The sequence below is a fragment of the Fomitiporia mediterranea genome, assembly GCF_000271605.1.
Source record: "Fomitiporia mediterranea MF3/22 unplaced genomic scaffold FOMMEscaffold_17, whole genome shotgun sequence".
Classification (NCBI taxonomy): Eukaryota; Fungi; Basidiomycota; class Agaricomycetes; order Hymenochaetales; family Hymenochaetaceae; genus Fomitiporia; species Fomitiporia mediterranea.
In genome coordinates this window covers 536,466-564,338 of record NW_006760402.1, presented here as the reverse complement: position 1 = coordinate 564,338, position 27,873 = coordinate 536,466, and the positions used below count along the sequence as shown (strand labels likewise).

Here is a 27,873-nt window from a genome sequence, read left to right as displayed (position 1 = left end):
GTCTGTATTGTATGCTTCTTCTGCGCAGTGGACAATCACAAATTTGCAACCACGAGTAAATTTTTGATGTTATCACAAGACATCGCCACACAGTATCTAGTTTCCTCTCTGGAGTCTAGAGCATCATCTCCGCTTTAACCCACATATGCGTTGGACATGATGCAGGTATGGTATGGTATGTTTCCCAGTATAGGTCCCTAAAAAGAGACACTAGGTATAGTGTGAGGTACAGCAAGTGGCGGAGCAGAGTGCAAAATACACTTTGTAAGAGCCGCTTGCAAATCGAAGATTCCTGAAACACGATCTGAGAGATCTAGGAGAAAGTATGTAGAGACAGTAAGCCTTCACTGTATAGGGGGTGCACTTTGTGCAGTGTGCATGATGCAAATGATACCTCAAGCACAAGCTACAGAGATTGTTGAAACACGACAGACTTTGCACTTATTTTTTCCATATGTCCTGCATTGGCCTCAGCCAACTATTATTCTCTGGTGTAATTGAGACGCTTTGATTGGCTATTGCATTTTTTAGTGTACATACCTTGATCTTAATTTCAGGATAATTAGGCAATTGGTCATGTAACCGATCATACTGGATGTACGTTTTCAATAAAATTTCAACGTATTTTGTGGCCCATTTATCTTATATAATGAATAGCATTTTCCCATACACGAAAGGTTCAGTAATCAGGTATCACGGATTCACGCTGGTTTTAAAAAAGAGTCAATACAATAGGCGATTGGATTTTGCATGAACCTTTCGTGCAGGCCAAGCTGTTTCCCTTGAGCAATAACAAGAAAAGCATCAGAGCAATGTGAAAGAGATTATGCCACAGTAAGAGAAACAGGCTGTGCTTCTGAATGGAAACGGGGATCAAGTACAAATGCACTATTGACTCAGCTACAAATCAGAGGGAGAGGTTGTTATTATACAACTTCGCAATTCTTCTTACCTAAGAGAATGCCTTGTTCTCGACTTAGATCGGAAGCTAAACATATCACACTAATTCATATTTCAAAGAGGATCCCGACAGACAAATATCAAACAGCAAACATATCCCTATATCAAAGTTATTTCATTGTCAGTGAACCCAATATCTCTCCTTCGGCGAGCGAATTGTCGACGGTTCAGTATCTTCACCATTAAGCCTTTAAAGGTTGATGTTGACCGGAACGCAACCAATCGCGATCAAACCGTCTAGAAAGTGTTTGGCGTTAGAAAGCAAAGTCATGTAGTTTGAAAGACTGTAGAAAGAATGAAATGATTTACTGAAACTGTTGTTCTCGCAACAGACAGGCTGAGCGTTGCTGAAAGGAAACAACAGGTTAGTACAGACGTACAATCCGGTGACCTTTTACTCCTACATACCAACTATTGCCTCCAACACCAATGACGCTGATTGGGCTGCAGGTGATTCCAACGAGGACGTCAACGCCCTGAACAACGACACCCAAGAGGCCGAGAAGCGTCGAAGCGGCAGGGTCATCGGGGGATGTAACAGAGTTGCAGCACTGGATAGGGCCAGTGTTGCATTGGCTTGCAGGCTCGGTTGCCGTTGCAGTCTCAGTCACGGTGACGGTCTTCGTGGTCGCTGGCTTCGTCGTGGGGGTAGCCCAAGGCGTGGCGACAGCAAGGAGCGGGAGAGCGAGGAGGGAAGTGTACTTCGCGAAGCGCATAGTTATAAGTCGAGATAGAAGTTTGAGAAACAGTGGGTAGTCGAGAACTCGGTAGCTGAGTGACTGAGGATAAGTATGTGAAGACAGACCAGCTTTTATAAAACAGAGCACGGTCCGTGCACGTTGAGCAAGGCACAACATGATGCTGTGTTCTGGTCCACAAGCAGGATACATGTTACTCTTTTGAGGTTCCAACATTGGAATCTTACAACAGCGGAAGATCTCGACAGTCAGACGTCATTTATCAATTGCTTTGTTTGCTCCAGTTGACAAGTAGACAGCATCTAATCATTAGAATTGATGGCCTTGAAGATATAGCAGCATGTCAACGCGCCATTGGCGAGAATCCTAATTCGCCCCCTACCTTTCGGACCCGTTATTCAGACTGTCAAACCGAATAACGTTGGAACCATCACAAAACCAGTGGTCCAGGTACGCAAATGTCGAAGTGATAACAAACCTACCGAGGCAACTGTTGATGCGTGCACTCGTGCTAATCGGGGTTCTCATTCACCGATCAACTCCTATTGAGTATGAGGAACAAATTCAGTCTTCTGAATAGTTTACGCGAAAAAACGTACTGATGGCACTCACATTATTGCACCCGTGACGAAGGGTTCGAACATGTTTCAACGAATGAAACTTGCGCTGCATCTGCTTGGTTTATAGATGCAGAACGACGTAGACGGGGAAGCAACTGCTAATTGATGTTAAAGGTAACGCCGCTGACGCAGCGTTAAGGGAGTATGCGATTAACCATGGCGATCACGTCACCGGCGAATCGTTACGTCTCTGTAGTCCCACGTTCCGAAGGATGAGAACTCATGAGTTGTGAAGTATACAACGCAAGAATGCTGTACATACAAGAGATGACAGAAGAACAGTGCCTACTTGCAATTGGAGTAAAAACTCCGCTTGCACATGCACAAATCGAGGCTAATGAGGCCAGGTGTTGTGGACGGAGGCAAACCGATTGGTCGAAAAAGAGATCGTACCTCAAATAGCCCAAAAAGGCAAAAACACTTCTGGATCGCAGAAGTTAATGACGCCTATGATGAGAGGAACAAAGCCAGGATCGAGCAGCGAGTAACAACACAGGCTAGATGCTGCTGTAGAGACATAAGCCACTACCGGAACTCAAGCACTTGTATACTTTACGAAGCTAGCCGAAAAAACCTAGTCGCCAAGCTCGGATGGAGAATGAAATGCAACATCTAGACATGGACGGGGACCTTGTTCACGGGAGTGCAGTGAATTTGCAAGCAAAGTAACATCTCGGATCACAACACATTGTCGCTTACGGACTTTTTCCGGTAAGGTTTCTATAGCTTTCATACACTTTAGCGAATTGAAAGAAAGGTCGAGACCCACGGGCGGCGATACGGCGAAATTGACGTGAAATGAAAATATGTGAGGCCAGCGCGACGGAAGCAAAGCAATTTAAAATCAGGGTTTCAATATGCACAGTATTATTCGTGAGGTAATATAATTAAATATAATTTAAGACTATTGGCAGATACAGAAGTAAATAATTAAATGTACGAGGACAGAGAAGTAACAGGTGTGGAATGGAACAGAACACCAGCAAGTGACAAAAGCAAGAGAAATTACCATAGATACTCGAGGAAAAGCAAATAAAAGGAAGGCAAATAAATAAACAGAATATACATGTAGAAATAGGCAGCTATAAATATTGAAAACGGGTCTAACAAACAAACAATAGTTAACCTAATATTAAAAAATGACTGGGAATTAAAATATCAGAACAAAGAAACTATGATCATAAGAAAATAATACATTCAAATTAGTGTCTGACTACTAGTACAGATTAGTATATGGGAGGGTGTGATTCTGGCTGTCTTGGCTACTTGACACAATGGATGATACAAAGTTAAATGGTTGTGTTAATGACTCTGGAGTATGATGTTCAATATATATAATACTTGTGGGAGCACTGGACAAACACACCATAAGATATCTTCCAGAAATTATAGTGTTTAAAGGACATACTTTTGGACAGGTGTATCATGTCCATAATTAACCTGGGTGTTTGTAACTTTGACTGAAAGGATACTGTCCTGTACAAATGACAAGCTGTCTTAGAGATAAATTTCGATACTATTCCAGTTGCGTCCTATACAAAGCAATTTGCTCATAAGGTAGCAATTTGCCTTTGATACTGCTTTAATTACACTATCATAATATTTCATACATGAAGTATTCATCTACTTACTCGCGAATTGATACCATAATTTCTAAACCGTCCTAAGACATGATATCTGTCTCAGTGCGGTATTGATATCAGAGTTCGGAAGATTGGACAGAACAGTGGAAAAAGTCATAACATTATAAACAAGCAAGTAAAATCAGATTGCACGTCATACAATCTTGCCCTTCCTGTCTTCCTTACGCATTCGTGACAGGTGCATTACCCCAAGGACGAGTACAAACAGACGTCGGGCACTGTTTCCAAGGTTAGCTAGATAAAAGAAATAGAATTACGAGAGTCTTACCTTTCGTCGTCGTTAAATGGATAGTCCGCACCAAGCTGGTACGCCGCAGCGAAACCTGAGGTCAGCCCGACTGAAAAAAAATTACGATCAGGATTTTCAGACAAATTCGTGATGGAACAAAGGAACAAACCTTCGTGCACTTAATTCGTGAAACATGCGAGTAGTCAGGGCTCGATACATTTTAATCATAGTTCAAGGATGCTCACTATTAACCAATCCCCATCCTCCAGCATAGTGCGTATGGTTCTTCCCATTGATCATCCAAAGCCATGGTACCGTACCGAGATAATGCGTCCAGTTGTGGCCTTGTTGCTTCCACCATTTTTCCTTGATTACTTTACTTGGCTCAATGTCACTACGCGTCCATTCGTTCTGCATGTCTTTATTGAGAAAAATCGTCTGGTAAACGTGAGGATAGTCGTTTTGAGATGGGGGTGACGATAAAGCGGCTGAACCATCGTTTGCGGGATGCTGTCCGTTCGGTGGTATGCCCTAATGTGTCATAGTGGAAGAGGGATAAGTCAGCGCAGGATTAGCGAAAGCGAGCATCTCACTGACCTTGAACTGAGGTTGGTAATGTGTGAGGTCGAAACTCATTTCAATCTTCTTTGGGTCCTGATCGTACATGTGAATGAAGTACAAGGGACGAAAGCTCTTCTCTGCATATGCCATTGCTTCCTGCGTCGTTCCATCATTCTTCCGTGAACTTGACACGAGATCTTCCTTATAGTCGAGCTCATAATACTACCAAACGCTGTCAGATAAAGCAACAACATCAGCCAACGCAACACACCTTTGTCATGTACTCTCGGTCATAATGAGTGACACTGATATCGTAAAAATACTTCACGTTCCCAAGAATCTTCTTTTCCTTCCACGTCACCTCTTCCTCGAGCATTTTCAAGCAGCTGTCCGCATCAGCCGCGAAGATAAGTTCGTCAAAGCATTCGATATCGCTTTTCGTCCCATCTTCATCATCAGACGGCTTGTATCGAAGGATGACACGGCCCTTCTTGCGCTCAAGCACTTCAAGGACTTCTGTGCCGAGACAAATCCGTGCACCGCGTTCCTCGAGATGTTTTTTCCATGCCGCGTAGACGTCATTGAGGTTTGGGAATGCCAACATTGTTGGAATTTCTGCCAAGAGCGAATCGGGAGAGTATTCAAAGAGGCTCATACTCGGATCGAGAAAGAGGCGTTCAAGGATTGCAGAAGAGACGTGTGGAGTCTGGTTTCCCGTACCCTTTAGCATAATTCTAAATATATGGTTATTTTGCATAAAGGTGATCATAAACCATACCATAAACAGTGCGATAAGCGGGTAAATCAACCGATCGCCGAAATCCTTCGGGAATCTAAAGAGCTTAAGCATAGCTTGCACGCTCATCACCGCAAACAGAGGTTCTAGGCATTTAATGATCTTCAACACGCGGCCGAATTTCTTGATATCGTCGGCATGTTTTGCAACGAGTTCCGAGGGAAAAACGTTTGTCCAGAATTTCTCTTTACCCTTTCCGAAGGAAATTTGCATGCCGACTTCGCTGGACTTGAATCCGAGCTTCTCGAAAAACTTGAACGTATTGTAAAATTGAGGTGATCCCCCTTGGACCTACGCGAAGTCACAAAGAGATATAGCATTAGAAGATTGTATTAGACTAGGTCATGTTGCATACCCCATCATTAATGTAACTTGCACCGAACTTCCCCGCATCAATACTGCGAGTTTATATCAGCACAGTCGTGTGATATGCACTTACTTATCAGATAAGCTACTTACGGAATAGATGTAGCCATGCCTCCGCAAACATTTTGTTTGTCGAAAATCGTAACGTGAAATTTCTCTGGGTGGTTGGTCAGCGCAAACCCAGCTGCCATACCAGCGGATCCCTAAAAATTCAAAATGAAATGTGCTTATCCAGCTCATGCTTAACCGCAAGCAGTTCTAGATACTCACTGCTCCGACTATCGCAACTCTAATGGGTCTCTTCTGCTGCTGATCTTTCGTCATAGCGGAGAGGCTTCAAGGACACGGAGGTGGGTATAAGGTCGAGGGTTTCTCGTTGAGAGACGACATTTTATCTGCGCTATGTTCCTATGAACGTCAGCCCCGGCTCCTTTGGGACTCGTCTTTTCATCCGAGGCTCGATGATTGGACCAGTTAGCCGCTCCTCGTCTCGGTCGGAAATCGAAACGTTAACGATACGTCACGCGTCGGTCACGTGTTCGTGATTACCTAGTAAGTACTAATATTTTACTGTAAAGTAGCTCCTGAATCCTTATTCCGCACTCAAGAACGAGCGTCAAAGTGAAAATTGTGATCTAATAACGATAGGCTTCGTAGTACACAGGTGTCTTCAATATGCAGTTTACAATACGCGAAACAAGAACGCTGAGGAGCTTCGATAAAGTCGGACAGACTAGACATTATCAGATTCATTGCGCTGGTAACTTTTTCGGTACAGAAATACGACGTGATCACCTAAGGGAACGACAGTATGTACTTCTTCATTTCAATTTCCCAGCTGCAGTTTGGAAGAGAGTCCTTGCTGTCGCCTGGCTTTCCACCGCAAGCCTTGCTGAACAAGAAGTCAAACTGGCCGAGGATAGATTCAAGTGTTGGTGAACTCCGCGCTTGCAAATTTTGTTGCCTGAGCATGTCCCGCTTCCGACCAGCCCCGAAGAATCGCGGATGTAATCGCTTGCCATGCCAGTATGCAGAACGAGGTTCAATTACTGAGCCCATGCCGTGGGTGGCTACCAAGTCTCGTTTTCCAGATTTGCGAAGCTGCGCCTCTTTAATCATCGCCTCCACCTTTGTGTACGCGGGACTACCAGGACTGGCAATCTTCTCTAGTGTAGACTTCGTGTTATTGAACGCAATAAGGCGGAGCTTCGGGTAGAAATGGACAAGGCTTCCTGGCGTGCCGCATACGACAGGGCAATCTGGATTTGGGCAGCCTGGAGGATCTTGGCCGTCCTTTGAGAAACGCTGACATTTTCCGTGGAAGTAGGATGGGAAGATAGCTGTCTCGAGCTTCTCGTAAGAAATATCTGCGTAAGCTTTGAGGATAGGTTGCAGGAGCGACGTAGGGTCTGCAGGCCTTTGGGAGGGTGGCAGAAGCTGCTCGGATATTTGGTCGCTCTGTGTAACCATTCAGTACCAGTCGAGCAACACATATTGACATATCACAAACCAAGTCTTTAAGGACTTCATCGATCGGCTTGGAAAGGTTTCCTAGGAAGGCATTTGTGATCCTAACGATACAGTCTCCTTCACAAGCAGAGACGGAAGATACCAAACCAGTAAATAGAAGAATTAAGAGAACTGTAGAATACATAAGCCTGTCCAGCGGATGAATGACTGATATAAATAGCGCAGCTGTAGTATTAGATAGTGAAGAGGTGAGAAAGAGGCGAAGGTTAGGTCAATGGGTGGCATTTTGGAACACAACCTCTCGTCCGGAAACTGCCGGGTGGGCAAATCAACCAGAAGGTGATAAGCTCCCATCATGGGTCAAAGTTCTTTCTTCCTAATATCTTACGAAATGATCGGATTATCATCGTATGCCAAAAGATGGGGTGGACAGGGACTGTAAGAATCATTGGTATGGAATACCGAGAATTCACTTGAAGAAGTGGGTAGTAGTTTGTCCTTGTCGTTTGTCAGAAATCGTATTGAGGTACCGATTGAACCACATGTGTTGAATCAACTAGCGAAGTCTTGAATTGCCCTTCAAGATTCGAGGTGGGTGGCGGAAAGTGGACAAGTTGTGCAATCTATCGATTAGATTAGATGCCACAATTTCGGCCTTGACGCGAGACAGCAAATTTTCACCTTGTCCTTTTACCACCATGTCCTCCCCAAAGCAGCCAGTTTTTGTCGCTATCGTAGGGATAGGGCTTGTTGGCGCTGAGTTCGTTGATCAGCTACTTGCTCAGCCAAAGGAGCTGTTCCAAATAATATCACTATCGTCGTCTAAGGCAACGCTGTTTTCGGCCGATGGGCTCTCTATTGGTCCCTCTTCTTGGCGCGACGCATTCAAGCAGTCTGCCATTCCTGCCGTCTTATCCGCACTGACTGAAGAACTTCATGGATTGGTGAAGGCAGGCCGCAAAGTCGTGCTTGTAGACAATACTTCTGCGGAGAACGTTGCAAACCTATATCCGCACTTTCTTGCCGGAGGAGTGAACGTCATCACGCCAAATAAAAAAGCATTTTCTGCCAGTCAAGAACTCTTTGATGAAATTGTCAAAGCTGGCGGTCAGAGCGGAGCACGTTATTTAAACGAGGCGACTGTTGGTGCAGGTTTGCCCATCATCTCGACGCTGAAGGATCTGGTTGCAACAGGAGATACGGTAAGTCGGTTCTTATGTGGAGATTGCCATTCAGGTTGGGCGCGGTGCACTGGGCGCGTTTATCCCTATCTATCAAGCTTGCATCGGCAATCGATGAATCAACCGCGCCTTTGCAGTGCCTTGCTCAGCAACACCTTCCATCACCACGTTGAACTTGCTGAAAATGAATAATGTCGGAATCAGGTCACCAAGATCGAAGGCGTTCTGTCTGGGACAATGAGCTACATTTTCAACAATTTTTCCATTGCTGCAATTGGCGGGCCATCTTTTTCGTCCGTTGTAAAAGTCGCACGTGATAACGGATATACAGTGAGGATTCTCTTTTCCCGCTATTTTTTACTTGCAAAATTGAAGCTTCATATTCAGGAACCACATCCTGGAGATGATCTCAATGGCGCAGATGTGGCACGGAAGCTTACCATCCTCTCGCGGACAATACCTGCCTTACGAACTGCACTCCCCCTTGGATATAAGTCCGTGGATACTCGTAGCCTTGTACCCTCTGCACTAGATGGCCTAGCAACTGGCGACGATTTCATGTCGCGTCTGCCCGAGTTCGATGGAGAGTTTGAGGCACTCCGGGAAGAGGCGCAGAAGGAGGGTAAGGTGCTCCGATATGTTGGAGTAATTGATGTTGAGAAGCGCGTTATTAAAGCGTCTCTTGAAAAGTTCGCATTTCAATTCTAAATGTTAATTACTTCGGGCTTACCGCATCACTAGATACGAAAACACGCATGCATTTGCAACGTCACTCGGTGGTTCAGACAACATCATCATGTTCCACACGAGGCGATACGGTGCACGACCCTTGATCGTCCAAGGTGCTGGCGCTGGTGCCGCCGTTACCGCGATGGGTGTCCTCAGCGATCTATTAAAGCTCATCATCTGATAGGAGTATATACGTCATTGTGAATTAGACTTTATCTTGAATATCGACAAAGAAAGGATTATAAGGATGTTAGTAATTTTACCCAGTTGTGAACAGGAGGTGAGTTCCTATCCTATATCTACTTGCATCAATTAAAACATTCTTTCTTAGCATTCTTGCTCCACAGGGTCGTGCAAAACATGGAACGATGCCCCCTACTCTATACTAAAGAAAATTTGTGCCTTTAATGTCAGGGCAATCGAACAAAGTTTACATACTATTAACGTGGTCCCGGGAAGTAGATTAATGATCGTCAGCCTTCTCCGAGCACAGCAAGCGGGAACTGCCTAAATCCCGTGACCGAGGGTGGCCGTCATCATGCTCGACCGGAATGTGCTTCTGCAACTGATCTGCATTATTGACCGGATTCATTTTGCACGAAATCCTCTTCCCGCAAACATAGCCATTTTGACGTTTCCCCCGACCACCGTTACTTCTCAACATGCATTCACGGACAATATAATTCGTGGTGATGGATCCCGGCCACCCCCTATTCTGGTTATGTCCTAAACCTGCATAATCCTAAACCTGTATATTGGGAACGCGTCTCTCGCCTGGCTCGCATTGAAAAGCCACGTTGAGTAGTTATTTATGCAACCCGGTATCTTATGCAACCCGGTATCCGATGTTGTCCTGTCTCCGGGGCCAGTGTAACACATTCAAACTCTGTTATACATTAATATTCCTTGCACACGCAGCCAGCTCGGATCATAGACAGAACTGCCATCGACAGGATCCCATATAATGTTAAGGTACACGCTGCGTATATTGGTTATCCTTGGGAATCGGATCTGTACGTGTGCTCAATGGTTTAGCGCCAGCTTCGCTTAGTCAGTGCTTTATGCTAGTCAGATGATCTTCTCCATAATTGACGGCTTCTTTGCTTGCTTCGATCTGTTCCGCCTTACGCCTCGAGGTCTGCAAGTCTTCTGCGTCGTTGCATCCCAAAAGATTGGTCTGACCATCATGTACAATTTGTATCTGAGTCATTCTACGGCGAATGCAATGCCATTCAGGGTTTGCATTCGGCACAGCAGACCAGTGCTCAAGCGCTAGATTAATGATGCTCACATCGCTCAATGATTCATACGGAACTCTCTTCCGCTGATGAATCGTCCAAACGTTCTTGTCTTTACAAGTGAAAGCTAATACGTGAACACGAGTTCATGACCGGATTTGGCTACAATGTGACGCAGGACTTTTTGTTGTTCAACCGATGCAGTACCTCTGCCTCACTGACATTCAAATTATTCAGAAATGATCCTGAAGAAACCGGCGAATCTCATCACGGTCGTTCTCGATATCCTATGGGCTGGACGTCCCGCGATTTCCCGTTGGTGAGATCCTATTCACTTTTTTGTCGGACCTCTTTTGCTCCGCGATGTTTTCCGCGTATGACTGGTTGATGCTATGCTCATTCCGCCGGAAGAGGTAAGATACTTTGTAATAACTCTGCCATGCCCATAACCCGTGTCTACCATGCAGCTAATGAACGTCTATTTCTTCGCTATAAAGAAAGAAAGAAGCAAGCAGTGGAAGCTCGAGTTTTTTGAGCAACCTTCTTCATCTCGTTTTCTTCCTAAGGCATCACCACCATCATCCTCTTCGTACAATGCGGAAAGAAGTTTGCACTTTTTGCCGTGGGAGGAAAGTACGGGTAGGTCCAATAGTCTTTTCTTCGTGTATACGCGAGTTTACCCGTTGTTTGTCAGTGTGAGTTAGTTCTTGGGACTCTATACTGTCAGAATTGCGCAGATAGAGGTCTTGAGTGCAGTGGGCCTATGCCAACAGAGGCCCGGTTGAAGAAGAAACAAAAGAAGGCCACGCATGGAAGTAATGGTAAGTGGCTTGAATCGTCTATTCATCAACCGAAGTAGATCGTGGACTTACAGTTAAATTTGGTCAGAACCTGGTTGCCACCCGCCCAGTGGCCCCCGAGAAGATCGGGCACAGGCTCAGCCAACAGCTGAGCTCCAACCTCAGGCACCCTCTGAGATGCTTCCAGCTCTGGTAAGGAAAAGTTGCACTTTGTGTGTGATCCTCGATCCGACTTGCGATTTCCTTCAGGTGGCATCCGCATGGCCTTTTGATGCGCAGGTACCTTCCCTGGCGCCCCAAACTTCCACCGCTGAGGTTTATCAATTTGGTAATGTACTGAATGTCGAATCAACGACCCCGACTATGGACACTGGCCAACCGCAGGCACCTTTCTTCGTTCCGCCACCGTCGGAGTAAGTCATACGCCATCCTTCGGACTTTTGATCTCGTGGGCTTACATAAAACTAGCCCATTCATTCGACCTGCCAACATCCTGGTGTGTTTAATTTGTTTTATGAGACCCAAACTATCTTTTCTCATATCAACTATATGCAGGGCCAAGGGGCGACATCTCAAGACGCATATAATCTTCCCGATATGGCCGAATTCGAGTTATTGGCTGCGTTTGCAGCTCTCAATTACTAAGTACCTGTAAGACCATTTTCTTTGCTTGCAGACCGAGTATATACTTAAACAAGCAAAGGTGATTTGCCCTCAAGGTACCTCAAAATTTGACACGGCCATTCAACGTAGACCCGCCGTTGTCGCATACCCAAGTCGTGAATAAGTTTCAATGACTACAACATCTGGACCGAATTTTTCCTTTTTCCGTTTTCAGGACTTTTTCCCTCTAAGCGTAATAGAATGTTTAGATGCTTCTTATTTATTTCGCGCATCTGGTATTTGTTTCCTTGATCCTTTTCTCTGCTCGCATCACTTTTTGTCTGCTCCTTCTGTCTCCTACTTTTCTTTTAAAATGTCCAACACAACTTCATAATCTGTATGCCAAAGACAGCTTTCTTCTATCTAATTAAGTATACTTATAAAAACAATTCTTCTCGCCCAATTATGCCAAGTGCAGCCCTGTGAATGTGTTCTATTGATTCCTGCCCTTTGTCGAATTTGGATCTTCTGCCAAATTCTGTCATGGCAGTGCTGTATCCCGAATAGGCAATCGCCTCAAAAATGATTACTTGGGGATGATGTGATTTGTACGTGTTCTCAGCCCGCCCTGAGCACCGTTGAAAGTCAGCATCAAAGGGAGACAGAGTCACCTCAAAAATTAATGCTACTGTGAGGAAAGAAAGAGATTAAATTTTATTCCTTGATAGAAGAAGTCGCTACAGAGGAAAAGAATTTTATTTTGGTGCGTCACTGCTGAGTTACATTGCGAAGCCACCTTCGCGGCAATACGTGTATACGGGAATTGCTGCCATTTTCAAACTGCGTGTTGAGCACATGTTCCTCACCAAAGTACATGTGCAAGACTAGATGGTTGCTGCAGGCACAGTGCTGGTTTAGAAAGACGACAATTTCTTCACATTGTCGAAGTGCTCATCACCGTTCCTCGGCGGGGCTGTTGATACCTATATTTATTATTCGGCGACCAGTCTATAGAATTCGAGCACTCACTTCGAGACGTGGTCACCGGATTACATAAGCCCCGTAATCAAATATTACTGCGGCTTCGAAAAGCTACTTTCACTGCAGCGAGGCAGTCCTATGAAATGTTGGAACCTAAGGTGATGGACCAGAACCTGAGATAATTTGGGATGTCCGTAGTTATGCAACCATCATATCTACTATCTTAATCTTACAGGTCATCCAATGTGACCAGTAGTTACTAGTAATGTTGTGTTCATTGGTCACACTCTCAACGCGGATTTGTTGCCACCTCATAATATTTTCAATCGTGTTGTGCCAGAGTATTATACTGTACTCGAACTAACTGATTATAATCATTATACGAGATTCCGGACTTTTTTTTATGGATAAAGAAATAAAGTTAGAGTGTACGTACGTCGATCAGCGGAGATCCACGGTTAACGGATAAACCGTTGACCGTTGGCTGTGTATGGTATGGATCTTCACTCTCCTCTCCTAGCAACAGTGAAATTGTCTTTCGGTGGTCTCATATTAGTTCTTTCGCCGAAAGAAATGCTTAAACAATGCTTAGTACACACGCCTTCAACGTGTGATGCATAGCTTGAAATTTATATAAAGCCTAGCAGTCGCGAAGTACAAATCGCAGGGCTTTCTTTTTTTCGGTTCGACTCCGCTCGCTTCTCCCTAACTGATAGCAAGTACGTGCAAACCCGCCGGTTACATGCGTAAAGACGTATGCTCTCCTTGCCGAGAACGGAAAGTGAAAGCAAGCAGTGTCGTTATCCTGTGTATTCCACGATGCTCATCAACGCCTAGTGTGAACTGCTTTCGGAAACTGGACCTTGCAAAGGTTGCATTGATAGAGGGATAATATGCCCAGGACCTGTTCCCACCCAGGTGAAGAAGAAACGCCTGCAAGGTAATCGTCTTGTAATGATTGGTTTTATGCAAATTAAGCCATCCTGACCATAATTTGAACCTAGAATTTAGAAATGCTTTTGATATTCCATCCAATGAGCCCGCATCGTTTGTTATGAATGGATCGACTCAACAAGGCTTTCTTTCTCCATTTTGGCCAGTAAGTGCTGCTATTCAACTGTTACTGCTGTATTTTGGCTGAATCACATAGTCGCCTGCAATGCCGTTCATTCCAAATCCATGGTCAGAAGTACCGTCAGCCCCGGTGGTTCTTGATTATTATGCCAACAAAGCTTCACACACTCGGTCGCGTGGTCCCATGCAAGACCCGGCGTCTAGTCTTCTGCCGATGATCAATGGATTAGCTCCCAAACAAACCGCCCAGGGAGCGCCACAGCCGTATCCAGAATGGGGTTTGCTTTCGGGTAATCCAAGTGGTACATCCCTGTACTGCCCTGTAAATCATTCTGTGTGCCTTTAAACGTATGATGTACCTCATTCTTAATTTTTAGACTTGTGGGGCTCTGTTTGACACCTGTTCCTGATTCTTCATTTTGGATGACATGTAACTTTTATTTGAAGATATTTAATTGGCAAAGTCTTGTAAAGTATGGTGAGCAAACTGCCGCCTACAACACCAATTGACATACTGTTATTACTGACACAAAAGTACTCGGTTCAATTAGTTTCTTTAAAGTATACCCTGCAATGGATCTGGCGTATTCATTCGTTGTATTCCTGGATGAAGAATAATTCTGCTCTTGACCGAGTCCTTTTGTATTCTTTTTGTAGAATAGAGTTTCTTAACTTTCCTTCCCAGTTAGTACTTGGCTTTGCTTTACTTGCCACGCCCGCGAGCAGTACATTTCATTCTAGGTATAGAATGCCTCTTGATTTCCTTATTGAGTATCGCTTGATTCTCCCATGTTTGTTGTTATCCAAGTATAATGCTTTGCAATGACACATGCCACTTCACTTCGCCAACTCCAAGTGTAAGTGTAAATAAGATCGATTACGTAATTTTACCTGCATTCAAGAGTGGCATTCGACAGTGTAGCTGAAGTACCTTCCCCACTCAACTATGTAGATGTCTCTCCTGAGCATTTTTCTCTTAATCGATTCACTTTATGACATTCTCTAATTGAGTTGTATCCCGATAACTATGGAGAAAACTTGACTTAGGATGTACTCTCGGCTAAGTAAGTTGCGGAGTCACTAGCCTTCCCGGTGGACCATAACAATACTACTTTGATGATGTAGCGCAGCCAACCTTCATCTTCAAGAGCTCATTATCCAATCTTCAAAAGCTAATTCTCGATGCTGTCATTGTATGCCTATCTAATATTGCATTCCCGAAACACACGATTGATAGATCATACGTCTGTACATGCAGATTTATTGCACTTACGTCGTCTGGTATTGTTACTATGCTGTTGTTTTGTATACCTATTTGGGGCTGGTTTGCTCTTCTGAGTACGTGGTGTTATGCTTTAAGCCATGATTCTCTTCATCGAATTAAATTATCTTCTAGCATCGTGCATTGTCACCATCGTCGCACTAGCCAGCGCAGCGAGACATGCGTATAATACTATGTTCGCCGTACGGACTACTCGTTGGATCACCGCTATCTACCCAACGACATTAGCTACGAACTTATCTTCTTCCAGTCTGTCGCCGTTATTCCGCACTCCTTATGAGAGTATGCAAACTGAAGTGGCTTAATCAGGCCGTCTAGCGTACCGCATATGGCGAGTGAATTGCGACGTAGCAAAATACCGAGCGATAGGCAGCTCACGCCAGTTCTCCGCGCCATCATTGAATGATTTGAATCAGGTGCAATATACTCCGTAACTGTAACTGCGGCGCTGATACTATTCATTGTCAACTCACCAGGTATCTATGTGTTGTTGGACATGGTGAGCTGCCAGCCAAACAAATTCCTATAACTTAACTATAACCAAGCTTGCTCCGCAGGTCTCCCCAATAATTTCCATCGCTTCAACCTCCTTACCCTTCGTGTAGTGTTTGCTACCAACAGACGATTGCTGGTCCTCGGCAGAACACTGCAACAAACCACGACATTAACCACATCGCGATTCCGACCAAATATCAGACGGGATATGAAAACGTTAACTGTCGAGACCACTCAGTTCTTTGAGTCAGACGCCGAACTTCCTCTGTCATTGGTTACGACAGAGATGCTACCAACAAGGCCGAAGGGCGGGAAGAAGATGCAGGAAAGAATTGACGTTTCGACAGTCTTGGCCTTGCCTTTGTCCAGCTATTAATGAACAAGCCATGTACAAATGCATTTCTTTGTTGGGCGAATGGTTACCAAGTACAAATCTATGAAAATACATATATTGTACAACAAATGGAGTAGCAGCAACCTCTCAGGCTGGACAGCACAATTGCAAGGTATTATCACCACTATCTTCCAATTGTCAGTTAAGAGAGTCTTAAGTGTTTGTTCAGGCTGATCCCAATGTGCCTAACAATACCTGTCATATATATTTAAAGGCCAAAATCAGAAAACAAAACTCACAAAGTGGTTGGCTCCCTCCATCCTCACAACCGAGACAGGCCTCGTTGGCTTTCCTTTCTTCTTTGCCTCTTCAAGCTCATTCTGGAAAGCCCACGCTCCCCAAGGCATCTCCCATACAGAACTGTCGCACCAGATATACTTGAGCTGTATGCTATCCCAGTCTTTCGACTTCTCTTCCGTGAAAGGAGGATAGAGGGTAGCTTCTCGTAAAAAGTTGAATAAACCGTGTTGCACGCCGGCCTCCATGAGGGTTTTATCAGCGCCATCAGGGAATTCTGCATACACGTACATAGTCGATGCGAGATCATTTGGAGTCATTGTCTCGATTGTCGGACGAGGATTCGTCAAGGGCTTGCGAAGTTCGAGCTCGGAGACCGATTTACCGTGCGAATAATATCCAGAAACCCATGACAAGAAGAACTTACCACCTTCCCCGGGTGGCATAGATGGATCTTCCAGAGGGTGATAGACTTCCGCTGGTGGTGGGTAACCAAGACTATGATATGGCGGATCTGTGCGCGATGATAAAAATAAGTCGGCGCTGATTAAAGTTCATACGATTAATATGCGTACCGTAAAGGATAACACTTCGAATATACCGGGTCAGATCAACATCTCCAACTGGAAAGTTCCTAGCGTTCGCAAGGAACATAGTCATCGATGCACCGCCAAACGACCATCCTGCGAAAACAATTCCCGGTTTCTCGGGCACTTTCTCGGACTTAACAAATAGTGATAGAAAGTCGTACAGCTCCCGGGCGGATTGCTTTGCATACTCTTTCAGGATATCGATCGCCCCTGGTGTATCCGATTTGATGGTGCTGATCTGGTTGAGTTCTTCTCCGGGAAGCTCAGATTCGGGATAGTCACGCCTATTTACAAGAACAATGCGCGCGTTGTACTTTGGGGCGAGTGGCAGGAGACGAACAAATACGCCTGCAGCATGAGCTTCAGACTAATAACTATATTCAAGTGATGGAACTCCATACCAGAATGCCAGGCAAATCCATGAGTAAGAATCAATGTAGTGTAATCCCGGCTGCCATTCGGAATACCAGAATCATGGGCAGCAAGAAGTCCGTACCTTTTCATGGCTAGGTTGGTCATCTTGAGATATGGTAAAACGGAGGAGCTAGAGAAGAGATGCTGATGACTGAGACTGTCCGACCTTGCCAGTGGGCATCCATGTCTCCAGCGTGTATTTGAACAGTGTTGTGCATCGGAACAATCAAATGGAAATGCGAAGGAAAAATTTGTAAGCAAGCATGTCGGCTAGTTATAGTCAACTCTATATTGCTTATGTAGAATTATAAGGCTAAGTAGAGCAACCTTACTCTGTAATAAAGGCTCATAAAATGTTAAATAGCTACATTTTTAGACTCCTGAAGAACAAGATGTATTTCCTCAAGATAAAAAGAATATTTTCTCACTCTCACTCTGAGCCGATGCTTAACTGCATTTGATAATATAACTGCCATACATAGTAACTTAGCCGAGGTTCTAAAGAAAATTCCGCCGGGTTCGTTCCCTCCACGGGACGAACCCAATCGATCGGGACGAAAGCTAGCTACGTAAGTAGTTCCAGTTTGTTGAAACGTGAGTGCAAGGATTGCTATTATTTTCAAGTTGCGTGCTGAGCACATGTTACCCACCAGTGTGCACGCACAAGGCAAGCCAGTTGCCGCGTGTTCAGGACATGCCCAACATAGAAAGCTGTTAGCACCTTCAATCATCAAAGTGCTCTTCCTTGCCCCTTGGCAGTACCATTGGCACCTACATTTGGTGACTAATGTGTGGGTGGTAACTTGCCTTTGAAGTTGAGGCATGCGTTCGAGACCTGGTCGTCTGATTGTATTAAATTATTAATACCATATTCAAATGGTATCGCAGCTTCGAAAAGCTACTTTCACTGCGTTGGGGCAGTCCTATGAAAATGCTGAACCCTAAGAGGATGGTAGATCGAACTTCAAAAAATTTGCCTTCATACACATAGGCAGGTCTTTGCTGGGTCATCCTACTAATATATTGTATTAATAGTTATGCAACCATTGCATTGTTATAATACTGCATGTCATCCAATATTATTGTGCCCTTTAATCACAACCTCAGCATGGACTACATAGCTACCTTTAAGCAGTTGCTACTATGATATGCCCGAGCATCATACAATGCTCAAATTGAGTGAACACGCCACCATTATACAAGCCTCTTAAAGATTTTTCTGTGGAAGGAAGAAATAAAGTTAGAGTTTGTTTCCGTATACGACGTCGATCAACGGAGATCCACGGAAAACCAAAAAAGCAAAGCTCTCCTCTTTTAGCAACAGTGTTTTTCGGTGAACTCATTGAGTCTCATCAGTCCACCCGCCGAAAGAAATGCTTAAACAGTACCTACTATGCATGCCCACAACGTGTTACATATGACCTGAAAGTTTCTATAAAAGCCCAACTTACGCAGGCTGCAAATTATCGCATCTGTCTTTCAGTTCGGCTCTGCTCGCTTCGTCTGGTACGCAGGTGCATGCAAAAGCGTCAGTTACATGCGTAAAGACGTGTGTTCCCCTTGCCGCGAACGGAAAGTAAAAGTAAGTAACAGCGCCACCCTATACCCGTGCATTCCATGCCGCTCATCGAAGCCTAGTGTGAACTGCTTTCAGATACCGGACCTTGCAGGACCTGTATCGATAGAGGGATATCATGTGCCGGACCCGTTCCCACCCAAGTGAAGAAGAAACGTCTACAAGGTAATTGTCTCTTAGCAATTGATCTTGTGCAAACTGAATAGTCCTGACCTTTAAAAAACTTAGAATTTACAAGTACTTTCGATGTTCCCTTCAACGAGCCAGCATCGTTTGTTGTGGGGGGACAAATGCAAGAAGCATTTCCTTCTACGTCTTGGCCAGTGGGTACTGCTATCTCGCTGTCGCTACTTTTACTGAATGTCCTAGTTGCCTCCAATACTGTTCATTCCTAAGCCATGGGCAGAAGCACCGTCAGCTCCAGTGGTCCTTGACTATTACACCAATCAAGCTTCACACGCTTGGTCGCGTGGTCCCGATCAAGGTCTGGCGTCTAGTCTTCTGCCGATGATCGATGCATCGTCTTCCAAACAAGCCGACCAGCAGTCATTCCCAGAATGGGGTCTAATTTCAGACAATCCAACCATTACACCCCTGCTTTGTTCAGTAAGTCATTCTGTGTCTTTTTGGAAAATGTGAAGTGTCTCATACTTGACTACTAGAGGTGTGGAGCACCTTTTGGAAGTTCTTCCTGATTCTTTGCTTTGGGCAGCACACATCTATGTTTGAAGATATTTAATTGCCAAAAGTCTTGCAAAGCCTAGTGAGTGATTACTAGTCACAACACAAATCGATATACTGATACAAATGCATTCCGTTCAATTAGTTCTTTTAAAATATACTGCAATGGATCCAGCCTATTTGTTGTATCCCTGGATGACGAATGTCTCTGCTCTTGTGCTCTTCAACAAACTTTTTTTAATATTTCTATCTGGAATAGAGAGATTCCTTCCCCATTCACCACTTTGCATTACTTGCCCACACCCGCGAGCAGTATATTTCACTCTAGGTATAGATTACCTCTTGTTTGCCGGTCTACACTGTAATTTATTTGTCTATGTTTGTCGTTATCTTGAAATTGATATGAGACAAGACAACACTTGCGGTGTCGTGTACAAATAAGGCTGATTACGTAAATTTGCCCGAATTCAGGGGTGGCAAGCTGACAGAGAAGGTCACTTCACCATTCAACTACTTACTTTATACTTAGGTGTCACTCCTGACATCTCTAAATCAATTGCATTTCTCTTGAGTTGGTTTATTCCACCGATAACTGTGGAGAAAACCTGACTGTACTCTCGGCTTAGTTGGGAACCCAGGTCACCGGGAAGTCTTGTCCACATGACGAGCACACTCCTTAATTACCGTCCACCATCTTCACCCATTGTTACCATGGATTTCCTAAGTGGAAAAGCGCAGGAGAAGTGGAACGAGGTTCGAAATAAGTTTCATAAGCAACGGGATGACCGCAGCCACGGTCTGCCTGATATTGATGGTCCGATCACGGTTCAAGACGTATATAGGTACCGGAGGCAAAGAGGAGTAAATCTCGGTACGTGCTGACCTTATTATTGTTGTCAAAATCACAGAGAAAAAACTGAAGGCCTGCACAAATAGGTTCATGGTTCACACTGGAACGCTGGATTAGCGATGCTCCGTTCCGGTGCGCGCAACATCCGGCCGTTAGTGACTATGACGTAGCAAGGGGTACAAATGCGAAGGAAATCCTGGAGCACCACTGGGATACCTGGATTACAGAACCTGACTGGCTTTGGCTATCGGAGCATGGAATAAATACTGTCCGCATACCCGTAAGCAGGGGAAGAGTGATCCATAAGGAACCTGTTTTGACTAGTTCAGGTTGGATTCTACCACGTCTGCGGAGCCGAACGTTCCGTTCTTGAGGGGACGAGTTTTGCAGACCTGGAGAACGTATTCTCTGGTGCCTGGACTCGCATTCTCAACGCTATAGACTCAGCATCGAGACTCGGTATCGGCGTTTTGATAGGTCCGTTCGGACTCTTTGCTATCCTGCAACTGAACTTTGATGCATCCCTTGAAGATTTACATGCAGCGGCCGGTAAGCAGAACGCCGATGCACATAGCGGCCAAACTGGATCTGTACATTTCTTTGAGCGCAAAAATATGATACGGACACAACATGCACTGTGGGTCCTTGCAAGGGAATTGCATGAGAAGAATAATGTTGTCGGCATTCAGCTATTGAATGAGCCACAGGACCACCATGCGCTTGCAGAGTGGTATACTACTACGCTAGACGAGCTGCGACGAATTGCGCCAACGTTGCCTCTGTATATCCATGACGCTTGGGATACTGATAAATATGCTGCTTTCGCCGGAGCACGCGCTGAATCCGATTTTGTGGTAGTCGACCATCATTTATACCGCTGCTTTACGAGTTCCGATCAAGCACTATCTGGGGATGAACACGCAAACGTGTTACGTACACATATGGACGGCGAGCTCGCTGCGCGGGCCAGTGCATGTCGCGGAAATATCGTCATCGCCGAGTTCAGCGCTGCACTCAACCCGGCGTCGCTGCGTTCGGACGAGGCGGGCGAACAGGACCGACAGCGGCGCGTTTTTGCCCGTGCGGAACTTGGCATCTTTGAGCGACATTGCGCCGGCTGGTACTTCTGGACGTACAAGAAGGATAGCTGGGACGCCGGATGGTCCCTGCGCGACACCATTGTTGCGGAGATTATGCCATCATGGTTTGGAATTCGGAAGGTATCGGGCGCAGAGATCGCCGACGATCCGGCGGGAAGAGATATGGCCAAGGAGAAGGCGCTGCACGAACACACGGCTTATTGGGACCAGTACCAAGGTCACTATGAACACTGGCGTTTTGAGGAAGGCTTCACTAGAGGATGGGATGACGCATATGAATTCTTCTCTTTTGATCTAGGCTCGTCCATATCAGAACTGGGGTTCAAGGGCCAATGGGCAAAGAGAAGGGCTTTCACACATGCCAAAGAGAAGGGACACAGTGGAAATATATGGGAATTTGGTACGTCACCTATGACTCAAGGATAAGCATGCTTTCTCAACCAAGATTAGAGCACGGTTTATCTCAAGGTATTGACGCTGCAAGGAAGGCCTTAGAAGAGATCTACTAACGGATTGTGGTAAACTGCCACGTCTTCATTCCTAACCATATACGTAGTCACACAAATGTATGCGTCACAAATCGATGGAGCGTGGCTCCGTACACTGCTCGCGAGAAATCGGACTCCCATGTTCTACTCACCACCGAATGCGTATTCTTGGCAGCTGAAAGTTTACTTTCAAACATCCGAGGTTTCGACGTCCATTTGATTTTCGGTCTAAAGCTAACGTGAACCGATAGGCGATGATATCGCGCCGCAATCGCATCTTGCGCTGGCGGCCAACCAATTTCAACTTTCTAACATGTTATCAACTACTCGAGCTCGTCTTTTGCTCAGGATAAGCACAGGGTTTGTTCGGAAGTGGCTTCCCAGCAGAGTTTCGCGTGAGCAAGTCAAAATTGGTTATTTCGATCAAGAAAGAATCGGAATCTTGGCTATTTTTATGCTTCGCATTCTCCTTGATCTTCTAGACCATTTGATTCTTTCAAGAAATTCTTTCGCGCGTACCAGCCTCCGTCGAGGAAGGAACTTTGAAAATGAAATCCGACCTTGTAGATCAAAACTTCCATGTGTTGGCGGAGGCTTTTGCAACTGGAGCACAATCGCGCGCTTTGGAAAAGCCTTCTACCCGGATAGTCGCGGGACCCCACGGTGCTCTCTGATCTGCTTCAGTTTTCTCTCACGGCATCATATACGGTCAGATGACTGATTTATTTTCGGACAATGGTGCATTTTGGCCTGTTCTTGAGCATCGGAACGCGTCTATTGAATGGAGAAAAAGAGCCCGGTAGGAGGAACGTCGGGGGATCCGTCCCTGCTGGAAGCGGCTAGGGCAATTGGGAATCCGTCTTTTATTAGACCGGTAGCCTGACCCCTAGCCGCTGAATGGCATGATCAAAAGGCTTATAAGGAGTGCGACCGCCTTGGCAGCACTTGCTCCTTGCCTCCACTTTGAGCAATCTACCTTGCTAACTGTCACCAAACATGGCCGGACCTGCTGCGGTGGATAACTCAGCTGTCGGGTATGCGCACCTCCTGGACCCGAACAGGAAATGGTACAACAACTGGCGGTACGCATATAGTTCTTCCGCTGTCACCGAGAATTCGGCAGTAGTTGCTAACTTTGGACTTTTATTTTATTCTTCAGAATCATCGCGCTTAATGGTTGGATTGTCCTCTTGTACGTTACCTGAACCCCCCCCCCCCCCTTTAGTCTCCGAAAATCATTGTCTATTCGTTTTCTTCTTTATTCGCGAAGTTTTGAGCTTATTTTCTGACTTTTCGCTTCTATGCAGCCTCATCACGTCGTCGACAAATGGATTCGATGGGAGTATGATGAATGGGCTGCAATCATTGAGTCAATGGCAAGATGCATTCAACCATCCTTCCAACGGTCTGCTGGGACTTCTCAATGCAATCCAGGTGGTCTTTGCTGCTGATTTACCATGTCTACTCTGATTGATTCCCTTCATTCCTCTTCATGCAGAATATCGGATCCCTTGCTGCATATCCCTTTGCACCTTACGCATCTGATTATATGGGCAGGCGTCCGACTGTTTTTCTTGGCGCTTGCATTATGGTTGGCGCAACGGCGATTCAGACGGCTTCTCAGTCTGTCAATATGTTCATTGGTGCTCGGTAGGTCCTTGAATGGATCTGAGGACACATGTTTCTTTGCTTATTTCTCATGTCGTAGCTTCTTGATCGGATTTGGCCTTAGTTTTGCGGCTAATTCTGCCCCGATGCTTGTTTCCGAGATTTCCTATCCGCCTTACCGTGCTTCCCTAACGTCGCTTTACAACTCCTTATGGTATTCCGGTTCAATCATGTAGGTTTTCCTGTGGTCTGCGACATGCATTAGCTTACTGACTGAAATTGCAGAGCCGCGTGGACAACCTTTGGCAGTTTTAAAATCCCCAAGTATGTTCCATGCCTTGCACTTTAACTCATGGATTGATTTCCTTTCGAAGCTCCTGGGCCTGGCGTACTCCCTCTCTACTTCAGGGACTCCCAGCCGTCCTGCAAGTATGCTTGGTTTGGTTCGCACCAGAATCTCCCAGATGGCTTATGAGCAAGGGTCGTGAGGCTCAGGCTCTGCACACCCTGGCTTACTACCATGCTGACGGAAACGAGTGGGTCTGGCCTGGATTTCGCGAATGACCAAATTTATTTATATCAAATTGTAACGTAGATCTGACCCACTCGTGCAATACGAGTTCGAAGAGATCAAAGCCGCCCTCGAATTCGACAGGACTGTCGCCGCGAACGTCGGTTGGAAGTCCTTCATCACTTCACCGGGAAACCGCAAACGCCTACGCATCATCGTTGCGATCGCGTTCTTCTCGCAATGGTCGGGCAACGGGCTTGTTTCATACTACCTCAATAAGGTCTTCGACGCTATCGGAATTACCGACCCGACCACTCAATTACTCATCAATGGTATCTTGCAAATTTGGAACCTGGCCGTGGCAGTGACAGCATCGTTCCTTGCTGAGCGCTTAGGTAGACGGGTGCTGTTCATGACTTCGTGCATTGGTATGGTGGTATTTTGGACCGGGCAGACTATCTGCTTTAAACTATCCAACGACGGGAATACAGCGGCTGCTCATGGCACGATAGTGTTTATATTCCTATTCTACATGGCATATGAGTATGTGGCCTTCATATTTCTTCATCGTAAACAACGACTTACGGAATCCCAAAGCATTGCCTTCACCCCTCTAATCGTATCTTACACGGTCGAGATCTTACCGTATCATCTTCGTGCAAAAGGATTTAATATCTTCAACTTCACAATCTCCCTCGCCCTTATTTTCAACCAATACGTCAATCCGATCGCCCTCGGCAAGCTGTCGTGGCGTTACTATGTAGGCTTCACTCCTTATGAATGACTACTGCCATATGCTAATTTTCTCCTTGATTAGATCGTATACGCATGCTGGCTTCTCTTCGAGACCGCGTTCTGTTACGTCTACATCATTGAGACGAAGGGACGCACGCTCGAGGAAACCGCAGCGTTGTTCGACGGCGTGAATGCCGCGGAGTTCGTCTCGGGCCCTGTTGTACACGGCGAGAAAGAAAGTACTGAGGGGAGTGAGAAAGCAGAGTCTGGTATCCATGTGGAGAGACTCGCATAATGGCCATCACGAGTTCCTATTCCGCTCTTATGTCTCTTTGACGACTGACATGTTACGCGAGACATGTTTGTTTTTGTGTATTCTTTTGATGCTCGTTAATTTAGTCTATACTCGACGACCCCTCCGTTTCTACTTTTACTATCTTGAGAACTTTTCAGGCTCATCGGTCACATCGGCTGGATATCTCTGATGATATATTGAAGATAGTCGTGGTGCGAAGTACATGTACGATAATTTACAATTGAACGGTCCGACGGGCCATTACTCCACTGTGTCGTTGCAAATTGCAGTTATTAAAGTGATCTAATAAATCAAAATCCTACGAAGAGCTTACTCCACCTATCCTCGAGGAAGATTAATGTGCGTCTTTCCGTGTAAGTATTTTTTTGTGTATGTTGTATACGCAGCCTAGAACGTCCACCGTTGTATCATATATGTGCGTATGTATGGTACTCAATGCTCATGGGAGACAACTTACGTAATCTGACCATGAACCAAAGTCGATGTGGATATCTGATACAGGGTGTTTGGATTCCCTCTCTTGTTACATCCACATAACACAGGAACACAACGTAAGGAATCTAAGGATAGCGTTTTGAACAGTATGCACATCAATTTTAATTCGATCAGTGGCGGTGTGTGGCATCAAATGTATCATTGCTTGGCTTTATTTACTTATATGCTATGCTTCTTTTCTTTTTCTGCACCACCATTACATAAGGTGTCCCGTGTCGGAAGCTGTCTCCTAAGTCCTTCGTTTCGTTTCTTCACCGAGCCATGGCCTCGAGCGGTGCGATTATTTTTCGTACAATGTGATCTCCTCTATTGAACACATTTTTCTCCTCTGTTCTTCATACAGATTTATCCAGACTTACTTTGTCTTGAAATTCGCCGGATTTTCCTCCAGGATGTGGTCTTCTCTGGATGTCATCCCTGTGGAGGATAAACCACAATCATTCCGCACCCCTTTCTGGCTTGTTCTGTATCATGACTGCGAAGAGAAGCTAAATTTAAGGGCTTTTGAAAGTTGCTGGACGAATCGAAGACTTTCGTAAATCACATGCCGAATCGAAGCTGCTTTCTCAGGTCCATTGAAATGCGAAATACGAAATATCGAGGGCAGGAAACTTGGACGTGCATATGGCTGTATCTCCATTTAGTATTCTATTCCTTGAGGGGGGCTGTGAAGACGTATTCATATTCTACGGCGATTTGGCTTTTGGTATAAGACTAACCGTGTATTTCAGGGGGAGAACAGAATTTATAGGAATTACTATGTATCCTGCCCAAATTCCCGGAATTTGCTATAACTACTTGCTCTGTCATCAGACTCACAGAGTGCCTGCTAAAGGTACTATCCGCCACGCTTCACCGCGTTTCTTACATCCCTATCACCTTCATACATCTTCTGCTCCTGGTTTCCCCCACCTCTGCACGAAGCTCATATGGACCCTACATCTGCCAAATTAATTACGACGCGATGAAAGCGGACTTAAGATCTGCCTGTCTATCACTGTCTGGAGGCAGGGAAGACGATAATCATTAAATGTTTGCCTTCATAAATAATCAACGATCGCCATGCCGAAGCAACGTGCTTGCCGCCCTACTTAACTCCCTCGTCCCTGTCAAGAGGCGCGCTTCGAGGCAGCAGCCAGCCCTACACCACTTCCTGCGTTCTCCCGCCGCACCCGCGAGGGTGAATGAGGTGGAAGGGCATCTCGTGAGTTCGATCTGTCTTAATGAAGATTTACTCAACTCTTATGGACAGCATAGGACCTTGTGGTTGTCTTGGCTTGTCCCATCCAACAACTCTGTCCATGAACGCCAGCTCTGCCGCCGTAGGCCTGATACACGCATCTGTCGGATAAGGAAGAAAGGAGAAAGTGGACGCCTGTCTTGTCCCATTCTGGCTAAAGCTTGCCTTGCTATTTAGCGACGTAACTCGATTCGCGGCGACCGAAAACTGTAGAGAGACAGCAGGGACGCAAGTCACTATACCCATTATATGTTGCCATTCAGATCCATTTATGCGGTTCTCCGAACTAAAAAATTTTCCGTCCTGCAATGTTCCACGGACGACGGACGAAGGGTAAAACAGATACCGGTGAGCGTCCACATGAAACTGAATCTACTATACGTACCTACAGTGCGCGTCAAAAGTATTGCAACACACCACGTGTTTTTCATTTTGCCTCTACACGTCATTCCACACAACACTTATGCCCATATAAATTACATGTAAATTAAGTGTGATATACTGCGAATATATGTATGTAAAAAAGACTGCAAAATGTGCAGTAATTATACAAGACGGACGGATCTAAAAAAAACATGCTGTTGCATTACATATGCGCGCAGCACATACACTTTAAAAAGGCTGCCCCAGTGCTCATTATTTCGACACCTGTGCCTCCTTTTGCACCCTGGGCTTTAGTATTACCTCTATTCTACTCTATGCACTACACTACACCCACTCGTAAAGCGCGTCTATTGGACTACAAGCATGCTGGCATGTCTCACTCTGAGTGTGCCAAAAGGCTTGGCCTTTCTCGTTCTACCGTCTCCCGATTGCACCGCAAGCTCCTCCTTACTGGTGATCCGTACTTTGTTATGCCCAAGCCAGGTCGTCCCACCAAGCTTTCGTCGCCCGACCGTCGTTCCACTGCTA

At 45.4% G+C, this 27,873-nt stretch overlaps 10 protein-coding genes across 10 annotated transcripts; 6 read left to right on the top strand and 4 right to left on the bottom strand.

Annotated features, from left to right (window-relative positions):
• Window positions 1-1,150: 1,150 nt before the first annotated feature.
• Window positions 1,151-1,544, bottom strand: FOMMEDRAFT_58115 (hydrophobin-315; the record flags this gene model as incomplete). Its single annotated transcript, XM_007271381.2, has 3 exons — window positions 1,151-1,197; window positions 1,270-1,307; window positions 1,369-1,544. Coding segments are annotated over 3 exons (261 nt in total), but the record flags the coding sequence as incomplete, so codon positions are not given.
• Window positions 1,545-4,185: 2,641 nt separating this feature from the next.
• On the bottom strand, window positions 4,186-6,197 carry FOMMEDRAFT_137187 (FAD/NAD-binding domain-containing protein; the record flags this gene model as incomplete). The annotated part of the gene is made up of 9 exons (XM_007271479.1): window positions 4,186-4,259; window positions 4,320-4,328; window positions 4,396-4,681; window positions 4,748-4,933; window positions 4,983-5,432; window positions 5,490-5,798; window positions 5,863-5,905; window positions 5,967-6,076; window positions 6,144-6,197. The coding sequence occupies 9 exons, from the start codon at window positions 6,195-6,197 to the stop codon at window positions 4,186-4,188; spliced, it is 1,521 nt and encodes a 506-aa protein (XP_007271541.1).
• A 471-nt stretch (window positions 6,198-6,668) lies between these two features.
• FOMMEDRAFT_149302 (uncharacterized protein) lies at window positions 6,669-7,556 on the bottom strand (the record flags this gene model as incomplete). The annotated part of the gene is made up of 2 exons (XM_007271478.1): window positions 7,384-7,556; window positions 6,669-7,331 (listed from the first exon to the last, which is right to left on the bottom strand). The coding sequence occupies exons 1-2, from the start codon at window positions 7,525-7,527 to the stop codon at window positions 6,669-6,671; spliced, it is 807 nt and encodes a 268-aa protein (XP_007271540.1). The 5' UTR covers window positions 7,528-7,556.
• Window positions 7,557-8,041: 485 nt separating this feature from the next.
• On the top strand, window positions 8,042-9,996 carry FOMMEDRAFT_143345 (uncharacterized protein; the record flags this gene model as incomplete). The annotated part of the gene is made up of 5 exons (XM_007271477.1): window positions 8,042-8,545; window positions 8,729-8,854; window positions 8,912-9,213; window positions 9,266-9,533; window positions 9,585-9,996. The coding sequence occupies 4 exons, from the start codon at window positions 8,042-8,044 to the stop codon at window positions 9,432-9,434; spliced, it is 1,101 nt and encodes a 366-aa protein (XP_007271539.1). The 3' UTR covers window positions 9,435-9,533; window positions 9,585-9,996.
• Window position 9,997: 1 nt separating this feature from the next.
• FOMMEDRAFT_171203 (uncharacterized protein) lies at window positions 9,998-12,349 on the top strand. Its single transcript, XM_007271476.1, has 9 exons — window positions 9,998-10,266; window positions 10,322-10,904; window positions 10,989-11,130; window positions 11,186-11,312; window positions 11,380-11,483; window positions 11,541-11,704; window positions 11,760-11,787; window positions 11,847-11,942; window positions 11,995-12,349. Exons 2-8 carry the CDS (start codon window positions 10,855-10,857, stop codon window positions 11,934-11,936), a joined length of 705 nt encoding a protein of 234 aa, XP_007271538.1. The 5' UTR covers window positions 9,998-10,266; window positions 10,322-10,854; the 3' UTR covers window positions 11,937-11,942; window positions 11,995-12,349.
• Window positions 12,350-14,034: 1,685 nt separating this feature from the next.
• FOMMEDRAFT_162048 (uncharacterized protein) lies at window positions 14,035-16,102 on the top strand (the record flags this gene model as incomplete). The annotated part of the gene is made up of 6 exons (XM_007271475.1): window positions 14,035-14,251; window positions 15,075-15,287; window positions 15,346-15,480; window positions 15,541-15,661; window positions 15,708-15,730; window positions 15,789-16,102. 6 exons carry the CDS (start codon window positions 14,035-14,037, stop codon window positions 16,100-16,102), a joined length of 1,023 nt encoding a protein of 340 aa, XP_007271537.1.
• A 239-nt stretch (window positions 16,103-16,341) lies between these two features.
• FOMMEDRAFT_162047 (uncharacterized protein) lies at window positions 16,342-17,466 on the bottom strand (the record flags this gene model as incomplete). The annotated part of the gene is made up of 3 exons (XM_007271474.1): window positions 16,342-16,871; window positions 16,933-17,295; window positions 17,349-17,466. 3 exons carry the CDS (start codon window positions 17,464-17,466, stop codon window positions 16,342-16,344), a joined length of 1,011 nt encoding a protein of 336 aa, XP_007271536.1.
• Window positions 17,467-18,844: 1,378 nt separating this feature from the next.
• On the top strand, window positions 18,845-19,912 carry FOMMEDRAFT_171202 (uncharacterized protein). The gene is made up of 6 exons (XM_007271473.1): window positions 18,845-18,943; window positions 19,000-19,102; window positions 19,166-19,260; window positions 19,307-19,543; window positions 19,600-19,700; window positions 19,764-19,912. Exons 1-5 carry the CDS (start codon window positions 18,899-18,901, stop codon window positions 19,630-19,632), a joined length of 513 nt encoding a protein of 170 aa, XP_007271535.1. The 5' UTR covers window positions 18,845-18,898; the 3' UTR covers window positions 19,633-19,700; window positions 19,764-19,912.
• A 417-nt stretch (window positions 19,913-20,329) lies between these two features.
• On the top strand, window positions 20,330-22,077 carry FOMMEDRAFT_97259 (glycoside hydrolase; the record flags this gene model as incomplete). Its single annotated transcript, XM_007271403.1, has 5 exons — window positions 20,330-20,489; window positions 20,555-20,748; window positions 20,798-20,945; window positions 21,000-21,968; window positions 22,019-22,077. The coding sequence occupies 5 exons, from the start codon at window positions 20,330-20,332 to the stop codon at window positions 22,075-22,077; spliced, it is 1,530 nt and encodes a 509-aa protein (XP_007271465.1).
• A 975-nt stretch (window positions 22,078-23,052) lies between these two features.
• FOMMEDRAFT_32021 (hexose transporter) lies at window positions 23,053-25,205 on the top strand (the record flags this gene model as incomplete). Its single annotated transcript, XM_007271373.1, has 9 exons — window positions 23,053-23,138; window positions 23,216-23,248; window positions 23,364-23,490; window positions 23,555-23,706; window positions 23,765-23,896; window positions 23,950-23,988; window positions 24,039-24,200; window positions 24,260-24,935; window positions 24,993-25,205. The coding sequence occupies 9 exons, from the start codon at window positions 23,053-23,055 to the stop codon at window positions 25,203-25,205; spliced, it is 1,620 nt and encodes a 539-aa protein (XP_007271435.1).
• Between the last annotated feature and the right edge of the window lie 2,668 nt (window positions 25,206-27,873).

Coding starts and splice junctions, on each gene's coding strand:
- FOMMEDRAFT_171203 (XM_007271476.1), top strand. CDS start 10,855: ATGTTTTCCGCGTATGACTGGTTGATGCTATGCTCATTCCGCCGGAAG. Junction 10,905..10,988: donor TGCTCATTCCGCCGGAAGAG/GTAAGATACTTT, acceptor TTCGCTATAAAG/AAAGAAAGAAGCAAGCAGTG. Junction 11,131..11,185: donor GCCGTGGGAGGAAAGTACGG/GTAGGTCCAATA, acceptor GTTGTTTGTCAG/TGTGAGTTAGTTCTTGGGAC.
- FOMMEDRAFT_171202 (XM_007271473.1), top strand. CDS start 18,899: ATGCGTAAAGACGTGTGTTCCCCTTGCCGCGAACGGAAAGTAAAA. Junction 19,261..19,306: donor TTCCTTCTACGTCTTGGCCA/GTGGGTACTGCT, acceptor TGAATGTCCTAG/TTGCCTCCAATACTGTTCAT. Junction 19,544..19,599: donor TTACACCCCTGCTTTGTTCA/GTAAGTCATTCT, acceptor CTTGACTACTAG/AGGTGTGGAGCACCTTTTGG.